This window comes from Eucyclogobius newberryi, unplaced genomic scaffold (assembly GCF_026437365.1).
Source record: "Eucyclogobius newberryi isolate DKJ021-1_F unplaced genomic scaffold, fEucNew1.0.hap1 SCAF_13, whole genome shotgun sequence".
Taxonomy (NCBI): domain Eukaryota; kingdom Metazoa; phylum Chordata; class Actinopteri; order Gobiiformes; family Gobiidae; genus Eucyclogobius; species Eucyclogobius newberryi.
The window spans coordinates 29,751,405-29,777,732 of NW_027315757.1; the positions used below are offsets into that span (position 1 = coordinate 29,751,405).

General features: G+C 39.9%; 1 protein-coding gene across 1 annotated transcript in view; it reads left to right on the forward strand.

Moving 5' to 3' along the window:
• Positions 1-26,328, forward strand: part of cep112 (centrosomal protein 112) — a 114,346-nt gene that overhangs the window by 48,122 nt on the left and 39,896 nt on the right. The window contains exons 19-21 of the mRNA XM_072443372.1: positions 2,171-2,353; positions 10,531-10,761; positions 24,152-24,214. Of these exons, the coding sequence (XP_072299473.1) occupies positions 2,171-2,353; positions 10,531-10,761; positions 24,152-24,214 (477 nt within the window). The remainder of the gene's footprint in view (positions 1-2,170; positions 2,354-10,530; positions 10,762-24,151; positions 24,215-26,328) is intronic.

The window sequence follows — 26,328 nt, forward strand, 5'->3', positions numbered from 1 at the left end:
ATTTTAATACACTAGATTTCTTTGTTCTTGATCAATGTTAAAAACATGCTACCATCAAAGATTATTATTTTCAGTATATTTCAGAGTCAATAGTAAACTGAAGTTTGAATGCACAACTGACGATCTTGTGATGTTTGTTGTGTTCTCAGACCAAAGTAACATTTTCTTAACTCTTAGACAGTCCTCTTCTCTTTTTATGTATATAGCCATTTTGGCATAAATGGTGCACTATTATTATTATTTTATGTATATACCAGAAAAAAGCATATACTATATTTTTTTAACTTTTCGCCTAGAGGGAAGAGACCACGGTGCCTTTCTGCCTTCTCCCCACATCATGGTCATAGACTCCCCTGCTGAGACCAGACTGGGATTCTGTCCTATTCTGGTTGTTTTCTGCTCCACAAACTCAGATTCACCCCCTGGAGCTGCAGGCGCCTATTACTTCACTGTCCCATCGGAAAGCCTGCAAAAAGCATCCCATGCACTTCCATGTGAGCCGGCACTGACAGGAGTCATGCTGTGCAGAACACCCGGCCCACTCTGTATCTGTGGAACCAAGCTGTGCTCTAACCAAATCACTCTTCCCTCATCAGTGGCATGCTGGTCCCTTTAAGAAGCGCAGCACCCAGCATCCTCCACTGCACTGGTCTATGTGATGTCACTGTCAGGCTCCATGCTGGGTCTGCTCTCTGTTGTTTCCTCTTTTATTTGTCGCTGTTTTTTTCTCACAGTGGACCTTCCTCAACCTTTTTTTTGCCCTCATCTTACCTCAGATGCTCTTGTTTCTCTCAAACTCAATTGGCTAGCGATCTGAAGAGATGGAAACATTCAGCGCAAATGTTCTTTCCGACTTTGTGATGCCGCCTGTCCTGCTGAGGAGTTATTGAATCCAGCTTAGCGTAATATCAGCTTTAACTCGCGCTGTCGTATGAATCTCCCTTGCCCAAGGAGACACTAAAATCCTCACTGTGGATGTCATTTGTGGCAAGTTTGTGGACCAAACTGAATAAGAAGCTGTGAAAACTTGTGGAATATACAGTAAACAACAACATTGTGAATCAAATCGTTCTAGTCTTTTATCATCATATTACTGAACCAATCTATCGGACCAGTGCGAGGGGTTGGTTTAGTGTGTATGGATGTCTGCTCCTCAGGCAGACCAGGTAGGGTGCCGTCAAGCACAATGTGCTCCGGATTAGCCTCAAAGCAGAGGCTGGGCCTCAAGCTCCTGCTGTCCTTTCAGGGCTCTGACTGGGGCTTCTCTGCAGGATGGGCTGGGGGTCACTGTTGTCCCCACCATGAGGTGACTGGGAACAGGAGGAACCCGAAGACTGAGCCTGGGAAAGGCTTGGGTTTGGTAAAGGACGCGCCACTGGCAAAGCTTACCTCTCAGCAGGTGCTCTGAGCCACCGCAGCTCCAGACTGGCTTCTGATGATAGGGTGATTAAACACAAGGCATTTATATTTTTTTCTGTATACTATGTTCAATATAAAGCTTTTTTACACGATGGACTGTATGGTTCGATGCATCGCTAAACCTTATTTATACAGAAACTTGTCTTTTTGGAACTCAATTTGGAAGACCCTTTTTCTTCTTGCTATCATTATTTTAATAGCTCACATTTTTACTTGCACATAATCATTGTATGATAGCAATTTGATAGGAATTTGTACTTGGTATTTTATTTAAATTCATGTAACTATTAGAGGACCTGCAGCTTCATGGATTGTCTACATTTTGTTTTGAGTCTCTAACGATCGTTGCCTAAGCCGATTTGCCCACGCTGTCAAGCGCATAGCATGGGGCATTGGGTAGTTACTGAAGCCAGATGGCTAACCCCTACCAGCTCACTTTTATAGTCCATAGTTGCTCCTCATTGTACAGAATAGAAGTTTTGAAGAGAGAGAGTGGGATATTATGGGCCTGTCGTTTCCATTGGCGGAAAAGGTGGAAGGGCGGAGGCGCCAAGCAGAGGTAAACACACTCCGCCACGCTCAGTCAAAGCAGACTAACTTTTCTGTTTCCCACCATGGTACCAATTGTAAGCCACTGGTTATAGACCCAATCGGACTGCGTGAAGAAAAGATAGACAAGTTGTCATGGTGACAGGTTAGCTCTCAATGTGTGTTGGCTGATGAAGTCTCTTTTTCGTGCTTGTCCAATCAGATGGCTGAGCTCTGCATGCAACACGAGCTAGAGAGGACGCGGCTCCAGCAAGCGCACATCGCGGAAAAGGACAGCATGGTCCAAGAGCGTCAGCTAGAGGTCGGCAGTTTGGAACGCCAGGCCAGGGCCACCCTTCAACAGCACCAGCAGCTCACCCAGGAGTGGAGGAAGCGTGATGCCCAGGTAGGGGGTCTCCACTCATCTTCATTCTCACATACAGTCTGGCTGAACCGCCGCGCTCCCGCGGACCACCACTGATACATTTTTAAGTCAAAAAGTTCAAAAGCACAGCAGGCTTACGCTTTTTTAAATGACGCAGTATTGAATGATTACCATGGCATGCAGGAACAAAATTACAAGGTTAGTGATAACCAAATAACTTTTTACAAAATAAATTGCATATAGTGTTCATAAAGTTTAAATGAGCAATTATCTGTAAACACTGCCGGTCACATACAGAATAAAATATTTTCTTGTTAAGCGCCCGCTTATTCCACAGCCCTATAGCAAAAGTCTCTTTTGCTAGACCATTGTAAAGAAGCATCGTAGTACATTGTATTGACGTGTGCGTCTGCATGGAGCTGCCTATGGACCGCGGAACTGGATCTTTTGCTGAAAATTATATTATTAAGTTATTAGTTCTTAGCTTTTCCCCATATGTTTCCATAGCACTAGATTCACATTTGTAGCCCAAACTGCAGCTAGTTTCATGAACCCGCTCTATCGCTACTCGCGCCAGCCTGGGCTAGCATGGAGCTCTGTGGGAAGCCATTTGACAAACCAACCCCCAGCTGTGGATCTGCAGGACTGGGTCCACACTCGAAAATGCTCAATTTCGGCTTTGAGACTATTTATATATTTGTCAACAATCCAATAAGAAATTCTATAGGACATTTTTGACAAATACTCTTTTTTACCACAACAACTGAGGCCAGATTAGAGAGAAAAATAAGCAACTGAGGCCATAATTGATCATCACTTTCTCTTAAAGATGTACAAAATTGAGACATGAAAAAGCTATTCATCAATTATCATTACTCATAACGAGTTGGATTATTCTGCTGTTTTCCTTTCAATTTTATTTGAAAATTAATTTAGATTTGGGTCACAAACTTTTAGAATTTCTTTACTTTCTTTCTCTATGTCCCATTGAAATACTTAAAACACACGCCTTGTAGAAAAGACTTTTCTAGTCTTTCCTCTGAAAACGTTTTTATAATGCCTGTTTTGTTTGACAAATGTGTGGCTGTCAGGGCTGTGACAAAGGACACACTTCCAGCAGTCATTACACTTTTCTGAGTTTTCTGGGAAGAGATCTGGTGCCTGACTAATAAATAATGAAATAATACTTTTGGCCCGAATACCAACAGTAAACACGTGCCTGAACACAAGATTTAGTTCACAGGGGCAGCTCCCAGTGCCTTTAGAGACACCTTTAGACAGGTCAGTCTCCCTCCCACACCTACATCAAGCTGCGGAATAATGTTCCCCTCTACTTCAGGACAATGGCTGTAGTGTTACAACTAAAAACTTGCCTGCTTGTGATATGGATGTTTTTTTTGTCTTTTGCTATTACAGTTCATATAGACTTTCTAAAAAAAAATGTGCACAATGAAGATATTTTGTTGGGGGGGGATTTTAACTTGCTGGTAAAATGTCAGAATATCATGAAATATAATAATAATAATAATAACTTTTATTTATATAGCGCTTTTCAGTGACCCAAAGACGCTGAACATATATAAAAAAGGGGGGGGTATTTACAGACAGGGGGGGACAGCACGTACAATACACATTAATATACAGATAAAATGAACAAGACAGAAGAAGTAGAGAGAAAAAGATGGGGATGTAACAGGGGGTAGAAGAGTAGGCAGTGGGGTAGAGGAGGCTAGGGGTAGGGGAGGTCATAGGCTTGGGTGAAGAGGTGTGTTTTTAGGCGGGATTTGAATGTTGTGAGTGAGGGAGAGTGGCGGACAGGTTGGGGGAGGGAGTTCCAGAGTCGGGGTGCTGTTCGGGAGAATGCTCTGTCGCCAAAACTTTTGAGTCGGGATGTTGGTGCAGTCAGGGTGAGAGAGGAGGAGGATCGGAGAGCTCGGGTGGGGCGGTGGGGGATGAGGAGGTCAGACAGGTAGGGGGGGGCAAGGTGGTGAAGAGCTTTGAAGGTGAGGAGGAGTATTTTAAAGTTTATGCACTGCTTGATGGGGAGCGAATATGAATATAGACTGAATCAGTTAATTTTTTGTCATTTAAATCTTTACATGTCACACGTTTAAAACTGTCACACATGCATCCTGTCTGGAAATACAGTTGAGTCTATTTTGCTTTGGTTGTGTTTTATTAATTATTGTTTTGGTCAATTGGACAAACACCTAAACATAACAATTTTAAAAATCAATGATTAGAAGTAGGCTCAAAAGAGCGCCACGTCACTGGACATTCATTAAAATATAACAATACCAACATATATTGAAAAGCCTGATAATGTATTATAATCAACAGTGTATGTGTTTATTAGAAAATAAGTATTTTTAACAACATTTGACACAACGTGCCTCGGACACATCAAGGAAACAAACATTGGTGATATTGTGGCCCTCGTCTACAAACAAAGCCTCACAGCAGGAGCTCTTGTTTCGCTTTCAAAACCAAAACAATAATTTAATATTGACCCGTGAAACTTGACAGTCAAGATAGATTTTCTTTAAATCATTCACAGAAAACTTCCCATTGTAGTTTGAGGTGTAACCTGCCTGACTTGAGAAGCACGTTTGCCTGAAGCCGTTTTGTGCTGCTCTTGTTTGTGGATGATCAATGCCCCCCTGAGGAAAGAGGAGTTTTTTTCAACAGTTTTGGGGCCTCTTGCCAAAAGTCTTTTCCTTACTTGCTTTAACTCATTTTGCATGCATGTTTATGTATTAATATAACCTAGTATTTTGTGAACAATGTTTTTCCTACTTTATTGAATACATTTTTGTACTTCACTGCAGTTGTTGAGATTGAGAGACTTCCAATGCACCAGAGTCAATGAGATCATTTCCAGTTTACAGTGTCCATCGTGTCGGTCATTGTTCTACTGTTCGCAAATATGACATTGAACGTTGCGTTATATCTCGAAAATAAATAATAAATCAAAATAATTGTTAAATGTTTCGACAAATCGAATTGGAGAGGTCCATGCGTTTGTTTCTAATAAGTTGCGGTCCTATGATGTGTTCTGTTTTTTATGTTTAAGTTGGTATAAATTTGACACCTGGCATGATGAAGAAACAATAATTGGACAGAAATATGTAGAAAAGGCCATAGAATAATCTACAGTGTCAGACAATGTGTGTAGCGTTTGCTTTATTTGATTACAATATACACAACATTCAACAATGGTGGCCTTCGAATCCCTGTCCTTTACTGTAACACACTGTTCCGGGATTTAGTTCATAATAATCATTAATAATTCTTTAAAAATATTTCATGTGCAATGTCTGCTGAAGTCAAATGAAAAAGTATTTGTCAGCCAAACAGCAAACTTTTAAGCGCGAAGCATAATCTGGTGTGATGCAATTTATTTTTTTAAATAAAGCTTTATTTTATACAATAATCAGTATAAATCTATATTTTAATTTTACACACATAATCACATTTTGGCACAACACATCCCCTGTGTAAAAGACTTGATTCCAAAACAAATATCCAAACATATTACATTTTTTGGTCAAATAATTAGTTTATTATTATTTTTTTCCAAACATTGAAAGTTGACAGTATTTAAAATGTTCTCTTTTTCTTTTCCTTAAACATCACTGAGCCACCAGATTTGTCTGTTTTTTTTGTTCAGTATTCAGACTCTCAGCTCTTTCAGCTCTTCAGCTCTACCTTAAAACTCTTTTTATGGCTGTTATTTTTCATAATAATTACGTCTATTTGCGAACTTAAAACACACCATCTGGACTTCAAACGGAGGAGAGAACGAGAAATTCCAGTGAACTTTTTTCTTCTTTCCTGTGATGGGCTAAATAATGATGCTGTCAGATTTTTTCAAAGCACTTCAATCGCTGCAGTGTGATTCCAATGAGTCAAATGAAGAGGTTTTTGACAGTCCATGTCAAAGCTAAAAACATAAAGAAAACATGCAGACTGTTTAGAACCACATGTCCCTGGATAATGCCTGTTTATCATCGTACCTTTCATTCAGCTGGTACTGTCCAGTCACAGTCCAGCTCACAGCTTTATCTGCTGTAAGAGATCGTTTTTAATGACTGACCTAACAAAAGGCACAATTAATAATCATTCAACTGTCAACTGTTCTCTTTGCTTCTTATGCTTAATATGATTCATATGTTTTTCTTGCATTAATCAACAGAACTGTATGCCATTCGTTTCAATCACTGCATTCAGGGGAGATCTTGGGAGGGAAAAAAAACCTTCTTATAAAATATAATAAGTGTTAGTATGTGTCATCTGGTATGTATTTTAAGCCGCTTTTCCCTTTAATCCAATATGGAACAATGATTGCATGTCTCCCGTTCAGATACAGGGAGGCGTGGGGGAGGCGGGGCGATGAGGCAGCACCTCACGCTGCCTCTCGGAGCACACTATAATGCCTCACAAACTGCTGGTGCAATGCAAATAAGTTGATATGCTCTGTACTTCAATGTTCTGGATAATGTATCAAATGTATTTCTGAAACGTGTTTTAGGCTCACAGATTCATTATAAAACCTCAGAAAAAGTTCACTCAATGAGGCAAACAATACACCTGACTCATGGCAGAGGGCGCTCCTGAGCCTGTGGAGTGTTGAATGCTTTTGTTCTTGTACTAGTTTATTTCTTATTTACAATCCGGCTTATCAAAATGTAAAGGCAAGACCAGAAACGTTTATTTATTTTGGCTTGAAATAGGCTCAATAGGAATCAATTTTGACTTTTTATAAAATATGTCACGTGTTTGTGTAAAGAATGCTGAAATGAGTTATATTAGCATAACTCATTGTCTGTTGTCAATTAAATGATGTCTATGCTGCTCTTTTGAGTTCTTTCGCATTTGTAAATCTGACTCTGAAAGTGTCAGTCCCTCACTAGCCCTGAACCTCACCGCACGTCACTGGTTTCAATATAGTAAGTTGTTATAGTTACCAACCTTTGTTGTGATAGTTTAAGTAAGTCCTACCAATTATGGCTGCAAATGACCATTATTTTAGTAGATGACCATCTGTGACTATTTTTTTTGTCACAGATGGTCAACTAGTCAAACAAGTATGAATAATGAAATATGGCGACTGAAGGCTTCTACTAGATATAGCATACAAATAAAGTGTTATTCATGGAAATCAGAAATTGTTGTTAATAATTCGGCTGTCTTTGTTATCTTTTGGCGTGTGTTTTCGAATGCAGATTGTTACGATCACGACTATCAAAATTACAATTATTATTACCATTGTAATTAAGCATTGCAGTCAACATATATTTACTTTGTATGGTTTACGTATGAATGACAGGAATAACTCATTTCAGAAAAAGTGTTATTTTAAAGATTACATTATGATAATGAATTATTACAAATCAAATGGACTTTTACTATAACCAATACAATTAATAGAGGATAAAAAGGATTGTAGGTCAACATTTTATTCAAAGGAAATAAAATGAAATAAAAATAAAAAGGTAAATATGGTTAGACTATTGTTGAATCAACCGTACAGAGCTCTGATTTGCTCTAGTGATGTCGGCATCCAAGAATATTAAAATTTGATATCAAATATGAATCTTGTTACTAGACAGTTATGGTCATATATTTAGCCTGAATGGTAATTTGCTTCAAAAGAAAACAAAAGGTTGTTTGGATGTTTTGTTCTTAAAGGTGCTCTATCTTACTTTTATGGTCCGCTGCCTCTTTGTTTTCATAAAGATGTTAATTGCTCCACCTAGAATGTTCCACACTGTGGTATTTTCTTTCTGTCCCACTCCCTCTAGTGGTCAGTTGGGATGAAATGGAACAGATTAATGAATAAATGCAAGATGGGTTAGTTTAATACCATACTTTGATTACATAACAACAATTACACAGTGCACCTTTAAAGGGGTCAGTCACAACACAAGAGCTGACTTAACTGACTTGTCCAAAATGTGATCACTAGAAAACTCGTCTTTGTCTGTCCAATACTTGAGCTTTTGTAGAATGTTCCAGGTCCACAAAGGGCTGCGTCAAACAGGTGAGGCATATGGGGCATAGGAGCTGAACGCTGGTTTGTGTCTCACCAGGAGGTTCCATTGAGAGTGTTTAAATACATGATTTACCATACCATAGTTTGACATGTCGATGTTATGCCAGATCACTGTATTTAAATGTTAATGTTAAGTTTGCCATTTCTCTTTTTTTTTTCTTGGCTCTTTTATAATCTCTTCCGCTGACACGGTTTGACCCACTATACTTTACACGGCACCTCCCTGTTGTTGCTATGAGCCGCTTCCTCACACTCTCATCCAAGTGTCGACAGTGTTCGTTTTCTCTCTTTCCGTTTTTGCCTCTCAAATCTTCCAAAGTGACACCGTCAGTGCCTCTGTTCTGGCAGATTACCCGCTGACTTATTAAAAGATTTTTTTTCTGGCAGAGACATCTTGCACGTTTGTTAAAGAGAGAATTATACATTAAATACTTCTCTCTGATCTAATAGCTGCTTGCCCTTGAAGGCACAAGTGGGGCGGACTGGTAACGTTAAAGACGGGAAAATGACGGATGTATTTGTTCTGATATTTCCCGGCATGTCATTGTTGCCATGTGACCGCGGCATCATGCGTGACTATGCATGTCAACACCCTGGCACATCCAACCCTGCGTGTGCCAATGGGCAGGGGGCGAGAGTGGAGACGCGCAGCCCGAGCATCTGCCTGTTTTTTTTGTGACACTGCTTTGAAGTCTCTTTGATTCTCCCCAGTGCCCGCTAAAAAAGACTTCAGACACTTTCCCTTCTGATTGCCTTAACATGGCGTTGTCCTGGGATGCCCGGACTTTGGAGGAGAGGAGGGGGGTGGGTGGGCGGGCGGGCGGTGTGTGTGAGCTGTGCAAACTCGAGTAAGAAATAAATGCAGTAAACCAAGGAAAGTAAATGAGGATGTGCAATAGCTGAGGAATGTGTGCAATAAAGCAGAGGGAGGATGAAACGGCAAAGCCCGGATGTGGCTGCTGCTGCTGCTGCTGCTGCTGGTGATACGCAAAAATGTTTCATGTTTTGCACTAGTTGACATACTTGTTTCAGGGGTTATGTCAGGGGGGGAATCATATGATTAAAGGTGCACTATGTCACTTTTCTGTTGGTGGGTCCGCTACCGGTTTGTCTCCATGGAGATGTTTCTGCTTGGCTTCACTGTTCCTCAGTGTGGCAATAAAGGGGACATATTTTGCTAAATCAACTTTAATGAGCTTTTAACCTTTTTTCTCATCATTAACTTACAAACCGTTCCATTTTGATAGATTCATCCATGTTTGAGTGATCCTGTATTTTCCTGCATTTGAGACTTGAGTGCTCATTTTCGGTTTTCACCTACCCCCTATACCCTCCCACATCCCAGTACTTAAAAAGTTAAATGTAGGGTTTTGAAATGCCATATAGCCACTTGTACAAAAATAAAAACGTGTAAATGACAATTCACTGCTTGCTGTGGTAAAATGTTAAAATGAGGCTTATAATTTCTGCAATTTTGAGCAGGAAGTGCATTAACCTCTTTTTATTAAGTAATTTTAGATCAATATTGTGGTTTACTATGAACAAAATGTAAAATGATGATCTAATTATGTTACAGTTTATTACAGGAAAAAAGCATATGTCTCATTTAAACTGATCCATTGTGTATTTATTCAATTACCGATTTTTTTATTGCAAAAAAACAAAAAACATCAGCAAGCAGGTGGTGAACCCAGCACTTGCAAATTTACATATTGCACCTTTAATGACTTATACTCAAAGCTGTAATAAAAGCAAAAACAAGGCTTCTCAAAACTGATAGGACTAATTATTGCTGCCCCTGGTTTTAAAGGGTTTAAGATAAGATATTCCTTTATTGTCCACACATGGGGCAATTTCATTGTTAGCAGGTAGATACAGAGGAAAAGGACAGATAACTTATAGGAAGTTTAAAAAGCATTCTTAATAGAATAACTCTTATAAACAAAACTCTTATAAATAAAAACTCCTATAGACAAAACCTCTCATTTCCTAATAAGGAATGGAGGGGGAAAATGAAGATAAAATTAAATAAAAACAGCTAGCGTAAGACAAGATAATACTAATACTAATACTTTTAGTTAGAACATATAAGTTACATGGCACTTCTCTTGATGAGTTGTTTTTGTCTTTGTCTTTCTTCCAGATGATTTCAGATTTGGAAACACAGGTGACCAGTCTTCGAGAACAACTTCAAATAGCCAACTCTTCTCACAGGCAGCAGTTGTCAGAGATGGCATCACAGCTGGAGGAGGACAAACAAAAGGCTGCCGTGGATAAGAAGGAGGCTCTGGTCCAGCTCCGCTCTGTGATGGAACGCAGCCACAAAGACCTCGAGAGCAAACTCCAGCGGGAGCACGAGGCAGCTCTGGAAAAGGTCAGTTTGTACAGCTGCACCAGTTTCATTGTACCCCGTTAAAACTGACGTGGGGCACTTTTTGCTGCAATCAGTAGATTAGCTTGATCCGTTGTAGTGTATATGAAACGTGTGAAGCGAAGGCATCCGATTGTTCCAGAGATGGACTGATCCCACTGCTCCACCAATGCTTTAGCTTTAGCAGCTCATTACATAACACCCAACACATTTTTTTTGCTTTTCATTGTCTCTGCAAACCAGTCTTGATAACGTAGCAGAAATCACAACATTAAAAACCTAATCTGATTTTTAATTATTTTGAATTATTATATTTTTTTAATTGCTGCCAGCAGAGGGCAGTGTGTTTTGTTCTGCCATGTTCATTCCAATGTAAACATGGTGGAATAATACTTCTATACTCCACAACAACATGATCATCAAACTCAGCCAAATATATTATCAACAATTATTATTTATTATTAATCATTAAGTTATCAAAAGTCATTTTAGTCCACTGCATCTATTTAAGTTAATTAAATAAGCTGTATTTACTCTATGTGCTTATTAAAAATTGCTGTACACTATTTGATATTTTTATCCTACCTCAACTTCTACTTCAGTAACTGACTTAAAGGCTGGGAAATGACCCATAATACTGTGCTGGTCTGACTGGAAACTGACCTAAGGTGGTGCTAATCAGAATCTAATCTGTGTCGGACGCATCAAAGAGCACCTTTTTCATTAGACACCATCTTTACCAGCTGTGCAGCATTAGCCAGGAATTCAGGAACTTTAAAGCGGCCATTTTGACTCCATCTGGCACTCAGGACCAGCGCCTACAAAAGGGAAAGCCACCGATAGAATCAAGTTTACTTACTGTGTTGATCCTTGCTGAAAAATCCTATCAAATGTTTTTAGGAAGCCTGTATTGTGACAGAATACACCAACATTATTTTTCAACATAATTTGATTCTGTATCTAAAAATGGTCTGGAAGCGGAAGGCCAAATATACAACTATAACACCAACACAGTTCTTGGTTGGTAAAAAAAAAAAAAAGTGTGTTTTTTTTCTGTTGCAATGGTTGTAGTTGCATGTTTTTGCTGTCTTACATTTTTAATCTCTCTCAGAGTTTGACTCCAAAACTGCCATAGAAATTTACATATGCTGGTCTCTTCCTATTTATTTCACAGTGAAGTCTGTCAGGACCTTGACTAGTTTGTGTGTGGAAAGTTCTCATTCGTTTGATGCAGATGGAACTGCTGTCCTCTGCAGTCCACTGTGGTCTCGAGGCAGAGTTTGAGCAGGGCAGCATTTCCTTTTTTATTCCACACATCTCCCAGAAAGATCCCACTAAAAAGGCTGCAGAAATCCATTAAATCCATGAATGGTTTCTCATCAAACACACAGAGGCATGGGACTTTTTTGGGGGGGAACTAGAACTGTTTGACTGGAATAATAAGGAACGGAAAATCAGAGGAGATAAGATGAGCTGCAAAGATTAGTTCTATATGTTTGAACTGCTACAGAAAGGAAATAAATTCTGATAAAGGTAGACTTAGAAGTGTGTGGTGCACGTTTATCTTTAAGTGAGTGTGTGTGCGTGTGTTCTGTGCTGAAAATGAACACACACCTCCCAATCTGTGTCTCGACTGTGGGCTGTGAGGTGGTCATCTCTGGGAGACATTTTAACAGGATTTGTGCTCTTTGAGCTTTGTATCTATGCTTCTCCACACCCCAAAAGTCCATCACTTTCAGTCTGTGCCTCGCGCTACAGCGCCAGGTCCTGGCAAATCTCAAAACTTGCCTAAAATGAAAATTGGCTGTGGTCTTTAAAACTCTGGTATGACTGACCTGGAGGGCAAACGCAGCAGCACACTAGGAGAGCAATATCTTGGTCTGTTTGCAACTGTCTCTCGAGATCAAATGTGTTATTACAGAGCTGCTGGGGCTTAAAAGCATTAAAAAATATGACCAATTTGAGATTTAAAAGCATTCAATTTTGCAAAAAAAGTATCACATTTCATAATATAATAGTCTTAAATATACTTACTCCTTGTTATTTATAATAGTAATGTTATATTTTTGTCCAACTGTTTTTATTTTGTATGTTTTATGACTAAATGTATCCTCTTGCGTAAGTTAGCTGGCTTTATAACAGTGCAATACTAATATTACAATAACATTAATGATCCCATAACTATATTTGAATGGTTATTAAAATTCAGTTAATGTTTATAATATATATTTTTACCCAGCACATCTTGATCTTTTAATACTAGTGTTTTTAATAACCTCTTTTAAATGTAAATTATGTTTTATTGCTTTAATCATGGCATTCAATTCAAAGTAGCAATTAAAACGTCATTAAAAAGTTCTTGAATTTCTCTTAACTAAATCTGGAGCTTCATCTTCCTGAAAACAATTGTAGAAAGTTTAACTAGTATTCAGTATTTATGGGAGCTACTGTAAGAATAGCAAAACGTTTCACTTCTATGAGGGAAAAACATTTAAATAAGAGTAACTTTTCTTATCCATTTTGTTATTTTCTATTAAACTTAAATGAAGACTGTGGACTTGTAGTATACGCTTGCTCAAGTTTGTATTGGCTCACTCAGAGTACAGAAAACCTAACCTTGTTTGCTCCACATGCCTGAGAGCCACTTGTTTCATGCTTATAAATACCTCAGATCTTTGATAAATTCACGCAAAGGATCACAAGGGCCAAAGTCGTGCGATAGAGCATGAATTGCGTCTGAACTTTGAATTCCTATTTACTCTTTGTCTCAACAGTACATCTCTTTGAATCGCTGCGTGCGTTATCTTGAAGTGTGTGGCTTGATTGCTCAGAACTTGTGGTTCCGATTAGCTGGTGTGAATGTTGACCGCACAGCATGCTGATGGGCCTCGATGCAAGTCGTGGAACAGGAATGTGCCGCCCTGCATGACTTCAGATCAAAGAGCATTTCATCAATCCCCAACCGAGTGTGACCAAGAGCACCAGAGGCAAACATCCAACCAGGAAGTGACTTTTTTTTTCTTTTTCTTTTTTGGCATGCAGCAACGACGCACCTGTGTCACTGTTGCCCCCCAGACCCACCATGTGCAGATGTTTTAAACTATTTTAATGTAACTTCTGCGGTACATCTTTGGCGTACATGAAACGACATCAAACGAGGCCTTAGGGTGCTATATACATGCGTTCGCGCATCCGGGAACTTGTGCAGTGGCAACCGAGTCCGCCATTTTGAAAGGGGCACAACAGCACGTCTACTACATACGAAATCCAGGAAATATGAGGCCAAAATGCCAAAAACCTGCGTTCTGTTAGGACATCGCTCTTTTGACTGACCAAGAAATGATAGCATTGTCGTTTAAATTAGTTTGCCGTTATCGTCTAAAGAATCAAAGTATTCGTAGCTCATTATGCCGTAGAAAAGGATGCAGTCGTGTTAGTTTTTATATATCGTGTGCCCCTTTTAAAATGGCCGCTATGGGGAGGTCCCGGCTGTATGACGTCACCGCGAACGCATGTATAACTCAGACCTCAAGGGGGCAGTAATGAACAATTGCACGTTTTGGATACTTCTTGCAAAATAAAGAGTAAAGAATAATGTAATTTACAAAATGCCATGAATGAAAGCCGTGCTCGAGAGTTCGGATTTGTGGATGTTGGAGTTTCTCTGTTCTCTGCTAGAAAAAACTGATGTGCAAGATGTAGAGTAGATCTTCTCATGTTTTCCACTGAAGACTGTTTGGGTGGTATGATCACAAACTATGAGGTCTAAATATGGATCAAAATATAACAAGAAAACATCGAACGACTTATGACTCATTCGCGTGCACCACATTTGACGGTGGTCAGGGAAAACATTCATCCAAACATGAAACTAAACACTGCAGAACCAGATGGCCACATGAAAAAGCGGCAGCAGATGAGAGAGAGGAGAGAAAAAGTAGAAACCTGAACTAAACTAGAAGGAGCAAATTGGCTCTCAGTATGGAAAAGACTAAACAGTCCATAAAAACATTGTCCAATTCTACTTTTGAATACTTTACTAATACTAGACCCAAACTAAAAAAAATTGCATTTTCTAAACTTATTAAGTGTAAAAGACATATATTATGGACCTTTTTCAGCTTTTAACCACCGTTAAAACATACCTGAAGTTTTATTTACTTCATTCATTTGACTTTTCCCTCCCCTCTGACCCTCAAAAATCACCTGGTTCTGAATTTCCTGGTTTCATGATGTCACAGGTAGAGGTCTGAGATCTTTTGAGCTGTTTAACTCCATACATTATCATCAGACTCCTTCTGAGCATTTCTGCCCTTCACATTACATTCATTACAACTGCGCGTTTACATTGCATTTCGGGGGCAAGCTAGGTTTGTTTATCTACTTTGTGTATGGTAATTGTCTTTTCCCAGGAGAGGGCGCTCTAGCTGTGAAAGTAGAAGTAGAAGTATTGTGTTCTTTCGGAAGACAGAGTCTCCCTGGAATAAAGCCGGTTGGTCTCTGAAACAACAACAACTATTCTAGTCACAAAGACATATCATGACCTCATGGGCTTTGTAACACCAAAGCAATGGAAGGAGTACTTTTACGGACTACGACAGAGTCTGAGGACGGACACAACAACTAATCTAGTCACAAAGACATATCATGACCTCATGGGCTTTGTAACACCAAAGCAATGGAAGGAGTACTTTTACGGACTACGACAGAGTCTGAGGACCACCAATAAAACAACAGTCTGAGGAAGAACAAGCCCTGGACTAAAACTGTGAGGAGACCTTGCTCAACACCCGGTCTGGAGAGACGGGAGATGGCGGAGGAGAGTGGATCGGGGATGGAAGACATTCTGGACGGCGTGGAGGAGCAGCCTTTTCTGCCTGCACGTGCCCGGAAACGTAAAAAGTCCCTTAGCTCGTCCGAGGGTTCTGGGAATGAGCAGCAGGATGAGGCTGAAGCTATTGATATCCGGGGTGAGAGCAGAGACTGTAAGGTGATCATAAAGCTTGCACAGGATAGTGCATCCTTTAAGGAGTGGAATTCAGTGGCATTGTCAAAGAGCCTAACTGTAGCTGTGGGAGTGATCAAGAGTGCGAGTGTCCTTAGAGATGGCTCGCTGCTGGTCGTGTGCAAGGACGCGGCTCAGCAACGGAAGGCGATTGGAACTAAACGTCTGGGTGGAAAGGACATTCTTGTGTCTGATGCTGAAAGAAACACGGTCAGAGGAGTTATCGTAGGTGTCCCTACGGCGACGTCTGTGGATGAAGTTAAGGAGAATTTGACTGGAGTTACGGTGGTGGACGCTAGGCGTTTGAAGGTGACCCGGTTTGGGGTAAGATGTGACAGCTTGTCGGTAATGGTAACACTTGAAGGGAGGTGCCTACCTAGTAAGGTGTTCATTGGGTACATGTGCTATAGCGTCAGGCCATATGTTCCGCCGCCCCTGCGTTGCTTTAAGTGCCAGCGCTTTGGGCATATTGCAGCGGTCTGTAGAGGGAAGCAAAGATGTGGTAAATGTGCAGGAGATCATGAGTATGGGAAGTGTGACGTGGGTGCAAAACTGAAGTGCTGTAACTGTGGGGAAGAACATAGCTCTGCCTACGGGGGATGCAGGTTTAGCAAAAGAGCTGCTGAGGTGCAGAAAATAAAGGTCTCTCAAGATATATCCTATGCAGATGCAGTCAAGAAAGTTTCAAGTAACGAGTTTAGAGTAAATACAGAGAGAGGAGCCAGCGCTGCTCCCAGCCAGGGCGAAATGAGAAAGGCCAGCATGGCTCCCAAGAAGTGTGAAGGTTTCAAGAGTGGAGGTCCCAAGTGTGCAGGTTCCAGAATTAATGAGAATACCCTGGTTGTGGATAGAGAGGATTTTGTACTCTTTATGGTGGATGTTGTAAACTGTGCTGCTCAGACTCAAAGCAGAACTGAAAGGATCAGGATCATTGCTAAAGCTGCAGGGAGATTCCTTGGAACAAAGGAGCTTGATTGGGCAGATATAGAAAACAGGCTAAAGGCGCTAAATGGGAGTCGGAGTGATGGGGGTCTGCTTTTGGGGAGTCAGAGTGATCAGAGTGACGAGATGGGGGTGGGGGTGGTCTCCTGTCCTCGTCCAGTCTCGTAGACGCACGGCTACCAAGCAGCGACATCAGTGGATATATTAAAGCCTATAGAATGAAGCCTGAAGAATAAAGCTGTATGGTGGAAGCACCGAACGTCAAAGAAGGAGAGGAAGGTGAAGAAGAGTCTCCCTGGAATAAAGCCGGTCGGTCTCTGAAACAACAACAACTATTCTAGTCACAAAGACATATCATGACCTCATGGGCTTTGTAACACCAAAGCAATGGAAGGAGTACTTTTACGGACTACGACAGAGTCTGAGGACTACGACAAAGTCTGAGGAATAAAGTCTGGCGGTAATGCAACACTTGGATGCCAACCGCCATAAAACAACAACAACAACAACAACAACAACTACGACAAAGTCTGAGGAATAAAGTCTGGCGGTAATGCAACACTTGGATGCCAACCGCCATAAAACAACAACAACAACAACAACATTCTAAACATGAGATACCGAAGCAAAGTTATTCGAGGATGTTTTTAAAAGGCAATAACAATACAAAATATGCATGTGTGTTTTGTAAGTTATATATATTACAAAACACACACACACACATATATTTTATTGGTGCACTATGAAACTTTTCCACCTGCTTGTCTGCCTGGAATGTTCCACAGTATGGCCTTAAACTTATCCATCTTTATTTAGACAAGCAATAGCTACAAGTTCAATGCCATACTGTGGAACATCTCCATGGAGACGAGCAGTGTCTTTCAATATTTATTAAACCCCCATTGATTGTGAGCGAAGGTGACTCCTCAATCAAGTACAGATCATAATTAATTAATTGAATTGTAAAACCTTCACATTTCTGGCCCCTGTGCAATAACATCAGTGCCCACTTTGAGACTCTGGATTGTGTTCAAATGTGCTTTAATATGATTATTTTAATAGCTACAACTGAGTCACAGCGGATACTTATTCTTGCTTTTTACGGTGCATTTTAATAGTCTTGCTCACATTTTGAGTTGAAGAGTTGTTTTTCTAGCACAGGGAGTCAACAACAATTTCTTGAAACGCTAAACATCTATATTAACCCTTCACTGCAGCTCTGATCCCAGTGCACAGATAAGAACACATTTAACCGTTGTTATTTCTGTCAGCCGGAAGATGGTGGTGCGGGGTTGTTGACGCTGTTGTTGTTGTCATCAGTCTTGTTCTGTTTCTGTCACTGTCAGTGCTGACTTATTGCGCTGATCCGGTGCCATTTTGGAAATCCACCAAATCACATTATAGAGTTTGTCATGGATTAGACAGAGACAAGCGAAGCATATGATCAAAGAGTTTCCATTCAGCGCACACTGACAGACTAATGAGAGACAATGAAATCGGTGGACTAAAGATCTAAGTTTAGGATGTTTATTTAGCAGATGTAGTGTATTATTTGAATCTGAATATTTTCATCGGCCGCCGGTGTACGTCTCCACCGTGACCTTTTGTCAAACACATGAAAAGGTTTAAGTTACTTGTGTACGAACATGTGTTTGTGTGCATGTATGCGCATGCCCAGACCGAGCTGCGCGTTTCCTCAGTGCGCCATCAGGCCCGGCAGCAACGAGAGAGAGAGAGAGTGAGTCATTCTCCACATGAAAGAGTCAAAGTAAAGGCTGTGGCGTCCCAAAAAAAACATCACACAGCAGCTCCCTGGCTCACTTTTTTGAAGTCATCCAAGAGGAGGGAGGAGAGCGACACACTTTCTCAATCGCATTAAAACATGGCGTCAGGCTGCTCCCATCATGTTGCTTGCTATAGATTACACTTTAGTTTGAGGAGGAGTTTTAAGTGGGACAGTGTAGTCATCAACTCGATCTGGGTTTGTCTGGGGGTTGAGATAAAGTTCAGAGCGAGCATCTATTTGATTAAAAAGATACAGGGGAGCTAGAATGTTATGCAAAATATCCCAAATATTTATCAGGTAATGAATGCACTGTTGCACAAATCTTAACATATAATATGTTTAGAATATTGTGTACAAGTATTGACACTAGCTCTATGTTGTAAAGTGGTCAGGGGCTTGATAACCTTTGGCCCCATGCCTAGGGATTATTAGCTGAATCAATAGTCATGGTTATTTAAGTCACAATATAATCAGTTTAAAAAAAAACATCTAAAAAGTACTTTTTATATCTGGCTGTTTCAAATATTGTCACATTTTCTATATTTTGTCATTCAGAGAGTTACATTTCATCAAGCTGGTTAAAACCTTGAGGAATAGTAATGTGTTTTCACTGTTCTTTGATCACTTAGTTATCATGAATAATCATTAAATCATCATGTTTTTGCCACAATAATTGTGACAGTAAAATGTGATATGACATCTCTACCTATGCGCAGATAAATGGAGGACAGCGAAGTATCTATGCTAACACTGTGCAGCCGCCGCTCTAGCGTGTCAGTAAACACTAGTTATGTGTGGCACGCGCTTGATGTTTTTCTCTCTACACATTACTTTGCTGCTGTCTTTGAATTGCCTTTTGACAGTAAGCAGTGTCGACGAATAGAATCACTACTGACAGGGACTGATGGCAAACTATGAAATGGAAATAAAGCCTCTCGTCGTTACAGCACGGAGTCGCACACAGCACAGGCAACGATGATTACAGACAAACCAGCAAATAACATCTCCCTGCTCCCTGCCAGATGGAACTCCAATTGTTACGAGACGAGCACATCGCGAGGAGCAGAATCATTTAGAATGCTTACAAATACAGATGCCATTGTAGAGGGAGATGTGACGGAGCAAAGGGAGACAAACTTCACTTTGAATCAGATTTTAGTATTGTTTTTCTAGAAATGAAAACCACAAATCAGCTCCCAGGTGTCGAAAAAGAGTGGGTGGATTTCGCTACAATCTGAAATGTTCAATGTCCCCAATAATATGCTGCTTTTACAGAGGGAAATGTGTGCTTTTGTCTCTAAAATGTAGCACAATACATAACCCCATCTGCTGAAGTAAATATTGTTGTAAACTAAGATGCACAAACACTAGGGTGGGCGATTATGGTGATCGCCGTGGTCCCACGCCTGTGACAATCTGCCGTTTTGATAAACTCGACATATTGTGATTTACCGGTAGTCATTTTCTCTTAAATGTGCCTGTATGAAATATGAAGACGATATCTCCAACCTGTAAATGTATCATGATCAAATCGAAATTGTGATTTGACTCCAAGAAAATATATTGCGTATTGCCAAGCCAAGACTTTCCTGTTGTTCAGACAGACATCGACATTGTCATATAATTCCACATGTGTGTTAAAAGACTAATATAATGTTTGCATTTAATTTTTACAAAGTTGACGTGGATTAAAACAAAAAAATAATAATGATAATCTTCGCATATTTGGATCAGTGTAATAATACTTTGTTTCATGGGACATTTTTGTGATCAGCTGATAATGGGTGTTAACATAGAAAGTCAAAAGTATCATTACAGAACTGAAAACACTGGAATAAGATAAGATAAGATAAGATAATCCTTTATTGTCCCACATGGGGAAATTTCATTGGTGCAACGCAGAATAGTGATAATGTAGTAAACACGTGTAGCATTCGTTCACCTGCTTGGATTAATTTATTGTTGACTTATACTTTGCAACTTTAACAGCCGGTAATGAGCAGTTCATACCAGTAGAAATTGAAATATGGCGTTAACACACACCAACAGAATTACATTTCTGTTTCTTGTGGGGTTTTTTCTTCACAGCAGCTGTCAGAAGAATTGAATAATGAAAAAGGTGAAAGTTATTTGCCATACAATATATCTTCTACTTTACACTTGCACTGACTGCACTCTTTAAAAATGCTCTTTTCAGTTTGTTCCTCCACTTAGTGATCGATAATGTGTCCAACCAAAGATTGTAAATGCACACCTTAAGTCATCTCTCAAAGTGAAGCTGTGTGCTGGGCTTTCAATACGCATCCTGTTTGTCCAGAGTCTGTGTTTGAGCAAGTAATCCTCGTGTGGATATCTTTGTCCAGCTGTGTGCGGGAAGGAGAAAGTTGTCACCCTTTTCTTCCCTCTTTACTTGTGAGTTTGAGTGTGTGTATGTGTGTGTTTGGCCGGCTTCCCTTTGCAGATTATTAATTACGTTCTGGTAAGCGGTGCATGCCTCGCCTTCAGATCCACTTCCACTCTCTTTAACCCGCTCACACAATCGCTAATGTGCGCGAGCAAAGACACACACACAGCCGCGCACTTCAAAGCCTCCGCACTCCACCGCGCTAGGATTAAGGGCCGATTGAAGAGACTGATACAGCCTCAAAGTGCCTGCAGCTCTGAAACGCCTTTGGCAGGGCACAGGTAGACTCTTTGAAAGTGCGCGCACATTCTCGCACACATACGCCCTGGTTTTTAATTTACTCATGATTCTACCTTTGTAATCGTCACAGTCCTGCTAAGCTATTTTTCCTTTCCTTAGATTGCAGGGCTTTATAATGCATGCTGTTGCATAGTACCTGCTGCTAAAATCCCCTGAGTCAGTGGAAGTGAAAAGGAATAAGAAAGTAGCTTTATGTTTTTATGAAGCATCTGAGGTTATTTGCATGTCAATGTGCCCATATGTTCTTGTGTACTCGTATGTCAGCTGACTTATACATAAAGTTACACACAACTCACTGCTTCAGAGGCAGAGCATTTGGGACGCTCATATCTTCTTATTAATCAGTCTCTTTGATGTTTTCATTTTCATTTGTAAGCTGCTCTGTGATCTACTGGACTCACTAAATACAAGAGGACTTGCATAAGAGGATAGATTTTAGTTTTATTTTCTTAATCCTAAAAAAAATTACTCAAAATCTATTTCAAACCAAGTAAATTCTTCCCCAAAAGGGCTTTTTAGAGATGTGCATTAGCAAGAAGAGGAGGGAGAGTGTGTTTAAATGTGTGGAATGATACAGATTTCCCTTATGTGTCTTATATATCATTGTTTATTTTAGTTCAGTTTCATTTCATTTGAAGTTCCTCAGTCCATCAGTTAATGCAATTGTGTACATTTATTTTGAAGGGAGCGTATATAGAATTTCTATTCCAAATTTAATAAAGACAACTTATCTATGTCACCATATACAAGGTAAACAATTAAATATTGCTTTTACTGATGACAGTTGTAATGGATTTATGCTTGATTAAAAAAGTATTGGACTAAAAGGTTGTTTATGTTGTCATTTAGGGTTTTAGTTTTCATGACTATAATTATATAATTATCCAACTCTGTCCGGAAAAAAAGTAATCTCAAAAATATTTGATATGATCGCCTTTAGCTTTGATTACAGCACACATTCGCTGTGGCATAGCTTCAATAAGCTTCTGCAATATTAAAAGCCATGGAGTGTTGCATTATTGTTCACTAATTGATCTTGTATTGATGATGGAGAGAGTGACCACTGCACACAGTCTTCTCCAGCTCCCAACACTCTCTGGGGTTCAGATTTGTAGTAGATTAGTTTCTGCTTCTCCTTAGATGTTTTCTCTGCTTGATGCCAATGGTTTGACCCTTTTCAAACAAACTGACATCTTTTCCATGACCATGGGATTCGTCTTACCGCATGGTTGTTTCAGAAATGAGAAGCCACTCAGTGCATCAGTTGTGTTTAAACACCGTGTCGCAGCTGAAAGATCATCACCTGCAGCAGTTCACCAGCAGGAGGAGAGGAGTCAGAGGACCTGCTGGATTTGCTTAGTTGAATCCAAGTGGCCACTTTTTATTTATTTATTTAGGATAAGCAGTGTATACTGAGGATGAGGAAAACGTGCATGTGTCCTATATAGTATGCAGATTAAAGTACTGGCAACACAGATCATACATATTCAACCTTCATAAGTACATTACACTCTTTTTCTTGTTTTCCTCATGGACAATCACACCAGCAATATCAAAACTCAGTATCTCAAAACAAACAAATGAATTGACTTAAAATTACAATAAACTAACCCACTCCCTTCAGCTCAGTTAATTTCCCTACATCCTTTGTGCTTTTGCTCGAGTAAAGAACAGCACATGTCATACACATAATAGACTCTTTTGTTTCCCTCCTGCTGTGCCGCTCTGGGCCCTGGGGACGGGCCTGTCCTTCAGCCCGTCCTGCACCGACACACAGCGCAAGCTCGTATCCGCGGTGATGGCTTTGTGTTGCTGTGGTGACAGGTGTCTGCTCACATTGGACATGGGACTTTCTCAGGGAGTGTTTTGGTAAAACTCCAAAGTGAAGGTGTTGATGGCTGCACACGATGCCTTCAATGGCGCCGTGTTTAAAGCAGAGTTGTCTGTCAGTATCAGAATGTCAAGCGGACGGGGTCTGTGTGTATTTTCAGGTGGTCTCATCTGTTAAACATACAAACATGAAAAGGCCATTCTTTTGTATGTGACAACAATTTACAACAATGTGCCAAAGGATTCAGGTTTTGGACATTTAGAAGATCTTTTTAAATAAATGGATTGTGTCTTGCTGATACATTTGTTTATATAGTAAGAGTTTGTTTTAGCATTGACAAGATTGATCGATTACACGGGTTCTTTAACATTACTATGTCAAACTGACCAGGTATTAAAGTGAGTATGTATGTATGACACGCAGACATACAATTTACATGCACCTTTTAGAAGTGAGAGAGAGTATTTTTTACAAATCCTCATTGAGGGTTTTTGGGGATTTTTGCTAAACTTGAAAAATACTTCAACTATATAACTCCTCAGCACTGCTTTCTACTACACAGTACTTTCGCTACAACAACTAGATGTCAGTCCCTCCTTTAAATTGGCAGCACGGCTCGGCTAAGTGGCAGAAGCTCTTTTGTCTGACACTTGCAGCCTCGGCTTCCAGCTGGCTTGGTTCCCATCAAAAAACAAAAGGGAATGTAGCGTTGCTCTATAAATTCTCAGCAACAATCTCCATTCATTCCTCTTGTCTCATCATGCCTCCTTTGATCAGCTCTGATTTTTAAACGGCTAATTGGCAGTAACATGCTAATTCGCTCCTGTGCCCCTCTTGTTAAACGATGAAGCGCTGGCACAGAATCAAAGTAAGCACTGGTCACTGGTCCACATGGGACTGGCCCCGCTCCAGCTGACACACGGCACCCAAAACCCAGGGTCACTATCAGCGCGTGCGTGTTTGTGCGTGTGTGTGTGCGGGAACGTTTTGGGTCGTTTTTGATGCACAACTTGACTTTTTTTTATTTATTTTTTTATTTTTTTTGAACGAAGATTCAATTTCATAACTTTGCTATGTTGTGTTTGTAAGCATATCTCTATCTCACAGTCTCGTCCTTGTTTGCAGGCCAACAGCAGGCTGAAGCAGATTGAGAAGGACTACAGTCAGAAGCTCACCAAGTCTGCCCAGGTAATCATCTTTTTCATCCATGTCTTTGTGCTCGCTCTCCTTTTATCCCTTTTTCATCCTGTTTTCACTGAGCGACCGGAGAGGACAGATGTACTGATGCTGGTGAGCGAGCGTACATACTGCCCCTAATGGACAGCAGGTGCACATCGCCCAAAGAGAAGCGAGTGTGACTCTAAAAAAGCAATGAATACAAGTAACTACGACAATACCTAATATCATATGTAGATAAATCTGGTTTCCTCTTTCTAGAATCTTCAAAAATTGTTCCATGGGGATGTGCGATTATTGACTAAATTAATATCTGCAATTATCCAAATAACAATATTCTGATAATTATGACAATCCATCTTAAATGTGTCTGCAAATGACTTTATTGAGGTTTTTGATTATTGCACAAAGCGTAAAAGGGCATTGACTGATTGGTCAATGCAGAGAATGAATTTACCTCACAAAGGATTAATAACTATATTTTAACATTTACTTTTTGCATTCATATCCTTGTATACTATTGTTTGGAAGATGACATGTTTTACAGGATGTTTTTGCTCCTTTTAATTTTAATCTGCTCATTTCTGGCATTTTCATCGCATACTTTTTATTAGATTATATAAAACAACAATAGGCATAATAAACAGTTTTACCTCAACCAATATATTTGTATTTGTAACGTGAACTGTCTGTATTATTATTTGATTAAGCAGTAAGTACTTAGAGTAACCGCTATATTGAAATAGCCGACAATACTTTGCTCCTCCTTCTTCCTGTTGTTTGTGTGATTTGAATTATTTACAACAATTCTTCTCTGCAAATCTCTTCTTTTACATAACTCTTTTTGAGGTTGGCTGGCAAAGGCGCACAGTTGAAAGCAGGGTTGACGAGCAGATGTGAGAAAACATTAGGTTACACAATGCTCCACATCAAAAGGAGCGCGACACTGTGCTAAAGTTCAGCCGTGTTTGCCGTCTCTCAAATGCTCAACAAGTGATTAATCCTGTGTTTTGGGGACATGGAGCTGGCACAGACCCAACCATCCAAACACACAAATCTTTCATGGACTTCTACATTTCGGGCCTGGATATTGCGGCCAAAATTAATCATGCTTTTTTATCGCATTCAATTTCACCTTCTACATTATAACATTGCTACTCTTACATACAACTGCAACTACTGTACATCTACCAATTAAAACAATCACCCATTTTAGTGCTTATTTTAATTCATGCACACTTGTCCTCAGTCCATATGAAGTACTGTATTTTCCGGGCTATAAGTCGCACCTTTTTTCATAGTTTCGGCCGGGGTGCGACTTATACTTATATTTATACCTATATACTTATACTCCGGTGCGACTTAGATATTTTCACACTGGCAACCACATTTCATACTCCAGTGCGACTTATATATGTTTTTTTCTTCTCCATTATGCCTTTTTCGGCTGGTGCAACTTATACTCCAGTGCGACTTATAGTCCAGAAAATACAGTATTAGTTTCCGATAAATCTCTTTCCTGGTGGAACTTTAACTATATTTATACTTATACTTATACTCCGGAGCGACTTATATGTGATATTAGTTATTTTCACACTTGCAACCACATTTCATACTCCAGTGCAACTTATATATGTTTTTTTCTTCTCTATTATGCATTTTTTGGCTGGTGCGACTTATAGTCCAGAAAATACGGTAATAGTTTCTGATAAATCTCTTTCCTGCTTCCCCATGTCCAATAAATCCCTTTTCTATGTTGCCTTTGTAATAAGCTGATTGAAGCCCGTTTTAAATTATGGGAGAATTTAATTTATACACTAAAATATATGTCAAGCCTTTGCAACAGATAATGGCCCCAAATCCTTAACTTCAAAATAAGTTTTTTCACAATTCATTCTTATTACATTATCCCACAATTTCATAACACTTCTCTAATCCAAATGAAAGACAATATTGTTTTAAAGGCTTGGCTCTCGCTGCTCAGCCCTTGGGCTAAGTCAACCGTATGTAAACACAACCTCATCCCAGTTTTTAACCTTTCATCGACTAACAGGGGGCAACTTACTCGAGCTCAACCGCATGCCTAATAAACCAATTAAAACAGGCCACACCAACCATACCTTCTC